Here is a 10,896-nt window from a genome sequence, read left to right as displayed (position 1 = left end):
AGTCTAGCGGAGGGCAACAAAAATGATTAGGGGACTGGAACACATGACTTCTGTGGAGAGGCTGAAGGAACTGGGATTGTTTAGTCTGTGGAAGAGAAGAATGAGGGGGGTTTTGATAGCTGCTTTCAACTACCTGAAAGGGAGTTCCAAAGAGGATGGATCTAGACTGTTCTCAGTGGTAGCAGATGACAGAACAAGGAGTAATGGTCTCAGGTTGCAGTGGGGGAGGTTTAGGTTGGATATTAGGAAAAACTTTTTCACTAGAAGGTTGGTGAAACACTGGAATGCATTACCTAGGGAGGTGGTGGAATCTCCTTCCTTTGAAGTTTTTAAGGTCAGACTTGACAAAGCCCTGGCTGGGATGATTTAGTTGGGGATTGGTCCTGCTTTGAGCAGGGGGTTGGACTAGATGACCTCCTGAGGTCTCTTCCAACCCTGATATTCTATGATTCTATTCTATGATTCTCTCGAAATCATGAATAACTTAAAATGCCTAATATCATATGACTTGTGAAAACTGACAGCTCAACAATTTATTTGAACTGTGGGGTGAAACACAAACAAAAATGAACTCCTCGCACTTTGTCAGGCCACAGTAAAAATTATCCATTCAATTTTCATAGATTCATTTAAAAAAAAAAAAACAGAAGGGACTATTAAGAGCATGTAGTCTGACCTCTTGCATAACACAGACCAAAGAACCAGTAATTTCTACATCCCATCCATAACTTCTGTTTGAGGTATTATATCTTAGCTATTTTTCATTTCTTAATGGTGCAAATGTCCAGAATATTTCTGAAGAGTCCAGCTGCTGGTCTCTCTCCCTTCATGTCCCTCTCCTCCAGCCTAGTGGGTAACCATCTTAGACGCCTTTTTTTGTAAGGGCTTCAGTGTCAATTTGAGCAGAGTTTTTTTGTATCATCATCTTAAGATTGTTTTCCTCTGTACTCTTTATTACAACTTCAATTATCTAAACAATATTGGTGTCCTTGATCAAGACTTATCAGGCCGGAGGGATGAAAAGCCAGTGGACCCTGCTGTAGGAAGGAGGAGCTCAGAGACTTTAAGACCAGAAGAGACCATCATGATCACCTAGTCTGACTTCTCTCACATGTTGCAGGCACAGAACCTCGCCCATCCAACTCCTGTAATAGGCTCATAACCTCTGGCTGAGTTACTAAAGTCCTCAGATTTTGATTTAAAGACTTCAAGTTACAGAGAATCCACCATTTATTCTACTTCAAACCAGCAAGTGACCCACGCTGCAGAGCAAAGTGGAAAAACTCCAGGGTCTCTTCCAATCTGACCTGGGGGAAAATTCCTTCCGACCCCCAAAATGGCAATCAGGAGGGTATTGACATCTGTCTGGCACTTATTTACCCATTTATCTGGCCCATCTGCAAATCTAGGAAGTGGTGGAATTGGCCACTGCTAGCAGTACCATGCCTTCTCTAATATGGTGGAGAAAAGCCACCTAAGTTAGATGAGACATTTCTTCTCCATATGGCGAAAACCCATGTGAAGCCGGTTTCAGGAGCAATGGTAGGAGGAACCTCTGCTATCATTACTCCATAAGATCAATAGTGGCTCTGAACGTTTCCTCTATTAGTTAACTCCTTGGTGGAAAAATCAGCAGCTCAGCTGTGTGGGGCAATAATGAACTTAAAAGATTACTTCTAATTATTTTATGTGCCCAATTCAGCCTGTTGAACAAACATTTGACAAAATCTAATGGAAATGTTCTCATGATGTTACTGAAAACAATTAGTTGTTTAAACTTTTAAATATATGTTTGGATTAAAATATTGCACATCATGTTAATGACTGACAATCAGAAAGTGAAATTGACTAGAAACAGACTTTAAACAAAAATTAGTGACCATGGAATCAGTTCTCCTTGTCCAAACTGAATAAAATGAAAAAAGTAAACAAGCAGTTTACAGTAAGTGGTGAAAACTAAACAAGATTTTTTTTTAAAAAAAATTCACTATATTCATTCTGATACTAATGGTAAGATAAAGAGACTTATTTTCCCTTTAAGATACTAGATGTACAGATTAGCTCAAATATCCGGGAAAATTTTCTTATTCTGAGACTGTTTAAACAACATTACAAACAAATTGCCCTCACTGGAGCTATTTCTCTTTTAATAATCTCAGGTGTTAAGTGTCATACGTAAGTAAACATTTTTTAACAATATGATTAAAAACATATCCTTCCAGATATTAAAAAGGAGCATACATTGCAAGGCAGAGAAACTCTGTAGCCATTGACTATTGCTATGCTGCCTCCTCCTCTTATTCCTGCATTTGCAGGGGACTTTTTTAAGCTCTGCCCAATTTCCTACATTATTTCTTTGTTGACAGCACCTATATTAAAGAAGGTGTGGATAGGATTAGAAATAGAACAGCCCCCAGAGAGCATATGCTCTTCATCCTGGAACTGCAACATCAGGGACAGGAAGCATCCAAGTTCTCCAGCTTCAAGTTTCTTGCACAGTTTTGTGGTTCCAAGCCCTGCACCTTTACTAATGCCATCTCCCCAGACAGAGCAAAGAAGCTAGAATTGGGAGGATGGAAGGAACAAACAAAATCCAGAAAAACCCTCTTCAGTCTGTTTTATGAGTACTGGATTGCAGCAGGCATGCTATTTATAATCCTGCTGTTCTGTGGGAGGAGTGCAACAAGCAGGAACAATGAGCCAGTTTCAACTTCAGTGATCTCAGAATTTTCCAGATATGTTACCATTGCTCAAAAAAGCACTGAAAAAGGTGACGGAGGTGATAGAGAGAGCTGTAAAATGCAGCAGTATTCCAGAAGATAGAAGTCCAGAACTGGAACAATTACAAAGGACCAATGGGGTTTAGTTTTCAGTAGCAAGAGTAGGAGCACTGACATTACTAAGCTTTTGCCATTTGTTTTCTTTAGTAAAGAAGGACCTGGTCCTGTGAGGTGTCTTCAGTTGACTTCAGTGGAAACTGTGGGTGTTCAAACCCTCTCAGGATCATCCTCCAAGTTGTTACGTAGTTTGTAATTTGCCTGTGCCTGTCACTAATTTACATTAAGTAATGTAAGCAAAGGCTAAAATGTTCAAACATGGGTACCTAAGTAAATGGCATGATTTTCAAAGATGCTGTCATTGAAGCCAGTGGGAGCTGCAAGGTGCTTAGCACCTTTGAAAATTAGGCTACAGTTTACTGAATCTAAAGCCACATTTAGGCATGTCTAACTTTAAGCAACTGAGTCAGAGAATTGTGGACATTTTTACCATACTAAGTGCACGGAGTCCCTGGCTGAGATTAGAATAGTAAATTCATATATTTCTTTAGAGCAGACCTGTTTGCTGGCAACCTGTTTCTTCTCCATGCAGTACACAATGGCCCTGGATAAGATGAAAGATCTGAGTCTAGAGAGCTCCGTAACACGCTCTGAAACAGATGAAGTGGTGGAGTTCTCCTTCCAAAAAGAGTGTGTGACAGGTGGGATCAAATCTGGAACTTCAGAGCCAGACCTGATGATCTGCTCATCGCAACCTATGCAAAAGCAGGTGTGTGGGAACAGAGGGGAGTGGAAATGGAAGTGGAGACAGAACTATCTGCCTGTACTGAAACTCATGATTTGCAATACTTTCATCAAGACTTGTGACTTGAAATGTATGTAATCACTAGCATAGGCCTTTCATCAGAGCACCAGTGACTTCTAGCTTCCTTTTTAGAAAAAGATAACCAACCACTTACAAAATGCAAATAGATAGTCTAATATCATAAGATTAAATCTTTAGTTCAGTTTGTGTAAATGTATAGTCAGTGACACACAATTTGTATTAATTTAACAAAACCCTGGTTAAATTCATCATTCAATTTACAATGAACCAAAGGGAATTGGTTGAACTATTATGAATTTAGGGCTTGTGGGTTTTGGGGGGAGGGATCTTTTGTTTTGTTAGTTACTCGGGTATGAACCATTCCTGATTTCTGCAAGTTTATCAGTTAGGGCTGGTCTATGCTGAAAACTTACATTGGCATAGCTATGTCTCTCAGGGGTGTTTAAACACGATACCCTTCAGAGATGTAGCTCTGCCATCCTAACCCCTGGTGTTGACAGCACTAGGTCAACAAAGAATTCTTCCCTTGACCTAGCTACTGCCTCTTGGGGAGATGGATTAACTACAGTGATGGAAGAACCTTTGCGTCACTGTAGTGCAGGTGTGGGCAAACTTTTTGACCCAAGGGCCACATCTGGCTGGATATGGAAATTGTATGGTGGACCATGAATGCCCACGAAATTGGGGGTTGGGGTATGGAAGGGGGTGAGGGCTCCAGCTGGGGGTGCAGGCTCTGGGCTGGGGCCAGAAATGAGGAGTTTAGGGTACGGGAGGAGGCTCCAGGCTGAGGCAGGAGGTTGGGGTATGGGGGGAGGGGAGTTATGAAATCAAAATTTTGCTTTCTAAATAATGGAAAATCTTATCCACTAAAAAGAGTATCCATTGTAGATGACAGTTTTCCAAGAAAATCTCCATTCCATTTGTCATGCTATCTGGAGAGATTTCTACACACATCATTATGATTATTCAGGTCTATGAGCAGGAGCTCTTCAATGAGGCCTGCTAGTGAGTGTGAGTCCTCAAGCCAACCCAACCTAGCATATAGTCAAAGAAATTCTCTCTGACTGTGGATAGCAGCTGTATGTCTCACCTCCCCCACACCTGACTGTGTCAGGTCATAGAGGGACAAAAGGGGCACCTGTTTCTTGGGGAGAGAAAAGAGGAAGTGGCAGCGGGGGGGAGACAATGACAAAAGTATCGAAACTAATCTAAAACCAGAAAACCCAGGAGGAGGAGAGTATAGTGACAAGACAAATGGAAGAATTTTTTTTAAAAATGCTACTCTGGAGGTATAAGATCAAAAATACTGTCATTGAGTTGGGACTGGAAGAAAATAGTAAAGGTAAATACTGTTTTCTTTCACCATACTTTCTCTAACGTACTCATCTTACTCTTAAAGGGGACAGAACAGTGAGACAGGAGAACATAGTTACTTAGATGAGAGAAGTTTTAAAAAAAAAGGTTTCCTGTTCCATCTTGTCTGTCTCATGCACACATCCTGAATCCTCATTTAAATAAAAAAAACCCTCACTGCCTCCTGTTCCATGACAGATGTCCTAGTTTTTTTACTTTGACAATCTGGTCACCCTATCTATGGCTCTCTTGTCCTAAAAAGAAATAATCTTCTACAAGTAAAGTAAAATGAAAATTCACTGAGTGCTGAAATGGGATAAGGTCCATCCAAGTAGATGAGTCAATATTCAGCATTGCCCTAGAGGGATTCAGACCATATCCCAAAAAAGCTAGAAAAAATGAATCTATATATGAATCAACATTCAGCATTCCTCCTCAAGAATGCAGGCAAAGTCTCAAGGACACTGACTGTTGATACAAGTTGTTATACCATGTTTTCCATGGAGAGTTGCAATGAGGTAGAGTTGCACATGTATAAACTGATACCAACTGGCATTTCCCTGGAAAGTCTGAGTCAAAATCCCACACATGATGGTGACAAAGACAAAAAGGAATATAGATACAAGGACACTGGAGAATTACTACAAAACTTTTTGCAGGCTTGGAACTAGCTGAAGCAATGTCCTCCCCACAAACACTGAAAACTCATCTCCCTGTACAACAGGTGCCTTCATCCTTCTGGGAGCAAAAGTGTAAGGTAATGAGGGGAGGGTGGGGCTCAAGACTACTTTATTCTGAAATGAACAAATTAAATAGGATGAAGGCTGGTTTCCAGACTCCTCCTAAAATCTAGAGGCCCATCTTCCCTGTAATATATCGCTTCTGTATGAAAGTGAAGGAACTTCATTCAATCACAGATTTGGTTTCAGGAAACAGCAGCTCCCAAGCAGAAAATTTTTATGACTTGTGTGTTCTCTCAAAAGATGATCACAAAACAGGACACTCAGAACCCTCTGTACATGTCTACATCTATAATGTTAAATATACATATTTCATTTCTTTCTCTCACTTGCTTCCACACCCAATCCAGATAATCTATGTGGCAAGAAATGCAAAAGACAACCTGGTGTCATACTCCCATTTTCACAGAATGAATTAAAATATGCCTGAGCCAGGAACCTGGGAGGAGTTTCTGGAGAAATTCATGGCTGGACAAGGTGAATGGAACCAATTGTGCAACATCCTGTGCCTTTTTTTTTTAAATTTATGCTATTTATATTAAGCCCCCATCCATTGTTCTGAACCAACACTGATAATGTACTGTAGGGAAATCTACTCCAAACATTTAAACAGGAACTCTATTCCATCCTGGTGTCTTTTACCAAGAAACCCTTCCTTTCTCCACTTCAAGGACTTCCCCTTCTCCTCCATGGTCCCTAACACCAAAAATTCCTTGTTTTAAAGTTTAATTTTTTTCCATATATTTGGAGGTTAAAGGCATATTGCTCAGCAATCAGCTGGAGAGGAAGGATAGTCTGGGGCTCTGGAAAATGTTTCCAATGCAGACTTAACGTGTAACCTTGGCCAAGGGGGGAGGGATAGCTCAGTGGTTTGAGCATTGGCCTGCTAAACCCAGGGTTGTGAATTCAATCCTTGAGGGGGCCATTTAGGGATCTGGGGCAAAAATTGATGATTGGTCCCGCTTTGAGCAGGGGGTTGGACAAGATGATCTCCTGAGGTCCCTTCCAACCCTGATATTCTATGAAGTCACTGCACAGCAAGCCAAAGTGTGAATCTACACCACACCAACTTGTCACACAGTAACAACCTATGTAAATGTGACATTGCTACAGCACGCCCAGATTAAAGCCTAGTTTGCTACAAGCAGTGTCCACAAAGGACATTACCATGGGGCAAGCTGGCACACTGTAGTGTGACACCCTGGCTTGCTGTACTGTAACTTGCTGTGTAGAAAAGTCCTCAGTCTCTCTGTGCCTCAGGGTTTGTCTACACCCCACACATGCACACTGGGTTTCAGAGCCCAAGCAGGAACGTCTACATGGCTATTTTTAGCACTGTAATGTGAGCCTCAAACCCAAGTCTGTAGATCCAGACTCAGATTAGATGCCGCTGGTTTTCTGGGTTTTTTTTTTCCTCTTGTCAATGTAAAGGAACACCCCCTACGCCAGTTCCCCATCTATAAAATACCCTTATTTCTCTAAGGCATTGTGAGGATAAATACACTACAGATTAAGTGCTCAGATACTCCACTTATGGGGGCTATATAAGTAACTAAGATATCTGAATAGATCAGACATTGCTACTTGCTGACTACTGCTTACTCTCTTCTCTTTCAGTGCTTTGGGGTTGCTGGTATGATCACGTAAAAGGATGGTGGGAAGCAAAAGAGAACCACTGTATTCTCTACCTCTTCTATGAAGACCTAAAGGAGGTGAGGGGGTGAGTCAGGGTTCATAGTGCTCTGTTATTGCCATTCAAGGTTCCAGCAGGTATGAGCTCCCCACAGCAATGTTCTGTTAACAACAGCTGGGTCTCCAGCTGATCTGATTGCACCCTACCCCAGTCATAGGTATGATTCCAACATTTAAAACTTCGTCACAACTTTTCCCTATCGGATTTGTTTCCTCTTCCCGGGTCGGTTTTCTTATCCAATTTCACTCCTTCCACAGGATCCAAAGCGTGAAATCCAAAAGGTGTTACAGTTCCTGGAGAAGGACTTGGAAAATGAGGTTCTAGATAAGATCATCCACTACACAACATTTGAAATAATGAAGGACAACCCCACGGCAAACTACACTTTTCAGCCTCCTGCAGTAATGGACCACTCAATCTCACCATTCATGAGAAAAGGTGCTTGTAGCAGTGTGGCCATTTACAGAGTGCCCTCTTATGGCAAGGGAATGCTTTGCAGCTGCCCTGCCCTTTTAATCTCCCTCTTGCAGGACCCTTAAGAACTCTATACAGGCTTTCATATGGATAAGAAACATCTTTCCCCCACCCCCACCCCACACACACACCTGGGGCTGGCTTAATAACAAAAACAGTTCTTAACAATCCTCAGGGTTCCAAAATAAAGTCCATCTACACACAACAGTCCATACTTTGCTCTGGTGTCTTATCTCAGTCAGAGCTCTTCTGTCCTAGTCTGTTCTCAGTCCGTCCTCCCAGCTCTTTCTAGCTGGAGCTTAGCTCACTGGCCTACAGACCTGTGAACTTCTAGGCCCAAATTCTGTCTGGGTTTCTCCACAGAAGCTTCCAATTCCCTTAGTCTCAAGGTCTTCCCTGCAGAAGTCCTTCATGCTCCCTACGGTGTCTCTCATTTTCCTAAGCTTCCTCATTGATTGCAGCCTCCTTTTGCACTTTATAGGATAGTCACCCTGATCTCTCCCAGCTATGGCTCATTCTGTAGTACGATCTGAGCCAACCCCAGCCCTTAAGGAGTGAGTCAACCTGTTACAGTGCTGCTGTTTTGTATTTTTAGTATTCCCCCATCTTCCTTTCTGTTGTGTTTTTGAATTAGCCCTTCATTGAACTGTTAATATCTTTTGAGTTAGTGATAATGGATTTCAGGACTTGGGATGAAGTGGAAGAATTCTGCCTAATGGTGACTGAGTATCTCTTTGGCTTTCCTGTATTGTAGGGACTGTTGGAGACTGGAAGAACCACTTCACAATGGCACAGAATGAGAAATTTGATGAAGATTATAGGAAGTAGATGGCTAGAACCTCTTTGACCTTCTGCATGGAGCTCTGAGAAGGGGCAATAGGGATTATTCTCTATAATGTACTAGCACTTTTCCCTATAAAAGCCTCACAAAATACCTGTGCATCTAAAATTACAATGCCCTAGTTTCCCACACCACTGATTTCAGACTAGCCACCTTCCTCTGTGTAAATCTAATTTTGAGACAAACATCTTAATTAAACTAGAGTCAAGCAGCAATGTACTGTAGAGAATTTGCAGGAGTCCCTCAAAACCCCACCCCCCAATTAAAGAGGTGGCTGGGATGATTTCCCTGTTGGAATTTATCCCCTCATCTCTAACTTTTATTCTTGGTGTTCATAAAATTCTTCTGAAGAGCAGGGTTGTGGGGTCTTGTTCATTTGCTTTTTTTGCATTTGTAAACTTTAGATGGTAATATCCAATATTTTCAAAACTATTCCCAGCAGCAAGTAAAGACCCTGAGATAGAAGGCACTACTGAAGTGCAAAATGCTGTTATTGTTTGTATGTTTTCAGTGTGCTGGACAAACTGTAATCCATCCTCACACTCCACTAGTGTGGTAAGTAAGTACTATTAGCCACACTTTGCAGATGGTGAAATGGTGTCATGCAAGAATTTGAAGTTACTTATCCCTCCTCTCCCCCCACACTTACTGCATGCTATACGAGATCTAGCCCTAAATGACATGCATAGGAGGCAGTTTGGTCTAACAAATTAGTTTATGGGACTATGAATCAGAAAACTATACTCGTTCCACCTCGAGGAATGACGTGTTCTCAGGCCTCAAACAAACCAGCTGGTGACTAAAGCTAGGCACCTAAATCCATACTTTGAAGTCAGTCGGATACTGGGATGTCTCAGCACCTTTGAAAATCAGACTGCTTAGCTAGGTGCCAAATATGAAGTTAGACCTGGATCTTTGAAGGTATTTAGGCTCATAACTTCCACTAATTTTTTTTAACAGAAGTTAGGGGCCTGAATACCTTTTGAGGATCTGGGCCTGATATGCTGAACTTTAGGCACCCACATTTGACAATTTTGTCATTAAACATAACCTTTCTGAGCCTCAATTTTCCTATTTACAAAATGGTGATAATGAAATAAATGTACCCCTCAAAGTGGTTGTGAAGCATGATTTGTGTTGTAAAAGCACTTTGAGAGCTTTGAATGAAAGATATTATGTAATTGAAAAGTACCTGTACTACGAAGACCATATTGTAGGGAACAGATGGGAGTAGAACTCAAGAGCAATTTTGTTCCCAATTCTCTCCTTGCTTCACAAGACTACACTGCCTCTGGTACTTCTATGGGGTAGGGGGTGCGAAGCATACATTTGTGCAAAATGAATTGTGTGAGTGAACAAGGGAGAGCACATGGACACAAGGTGTATAGGTTTCACAAAGCCGTTCAAAGGCTTGTCATATGTGAGGAACCTCCTAAATTTTACCAGGCCATGAGAGCACTCTGATGTTTCTATTTCAGAGGCAAATAACTCCAAAACTAGCACTTCAACGTCTGCCCTATAGAGTCCTGTGGAGTAGATCTGATAAAGAACTTTATATGACAAAAAGACAAAAAGAACCTTCAGAACTTAATGTATGTCTACACTGCACCTGGGAGCAAGGCCTGCAGCGCACGTAGACAGACTCACTCTAGCACACTAAAAATAGCTGTGTGGACATTGCAGCACCAGAAAAGTCTCAGACTAGCCACCAAGCTTGAGCTCTGCTCACTAGCCCAAGCCTCTGCTGGTGCTACACCATCCACACAGCTATTTTTAGCATGCTGGTGCAAGTCTAGCTACCTGGGACGGGAGGCTTGTTCCCAGCTGCAGTGTAGACATACATGAAGATATTACTATGGTAATGGGAGTCATAGATATGAGCACCTCCCAGTCTTTAATGTATATTCACAGCACCAGGGTGAGACAGGGCAGTACTACTACCTCCATTTTATGGGTGGGGAACTGAGGCACAGACTTGTTTAAGTCACACAATCTGTCCACGGCAGAGTAGGGAATTAAACTCCAGTCTCCCAACTCCCAGGCTAGTGCCCAAATCACTAAACTATCCTTTGTCTCTGTAAACTTAATTTGCACCAATTTTTTTCAGAGCATCATATCTCAGAAACAGAATGCTTGAACCACCTCCAATTTAGCCAACAGCCTTTTCCTCTGGCTGCAAACCACACATTCAA

At 41.7% G+C, this 10,896-nt stretch overlaps 1 protein-coding gene across 1 annotated transcript; it reads left to right on the top strand.

Moving 5' to 3' along the window:
- The first annotated feature begins 3,375 nt into the window (after window positions 1–3,375).
- Window positions 3,376–9,059, top strand: LOC102942946 (sulfotransferase 1C1). Its single transcript, XM_043524263.1, is given in 7 exon segments — window positions 3,376–3,439; window positions 3,442–3,656; window positions 5,576–5,713; window positions 6,047–6,173; window positions 7,314–7,408; window positions 7,647–7,827; window positions 8,618–9,059. Coding segments are annotated over 7 exon segments (933 nt in total). The 3' UTR covers window positions 8,731–9,059.
- The last annotated feature ends 1,837 nt before the right edge of the window (window positions 9,060–10,896 follow it).

Source organism: Chelonia mydas, chromosome 1, assembly GCF_015237465.2.
Source record: "Chelonia mydas isolate rCheMyd1 chromosome 1, rCheMyd1.pri.v2, whole genome shotgun sequence".
In the NCBI taxonomy this organism is placed as follows: Eukaryota; Metazoa; Chordata; order Testudines; family Cheloniidae; genus Chelonia; species Chelonia mydas.
Note: the sequence above shows the minus strand (reverse complement) of the source record. Positions and strands in the feature narration are given on the sequence as shown.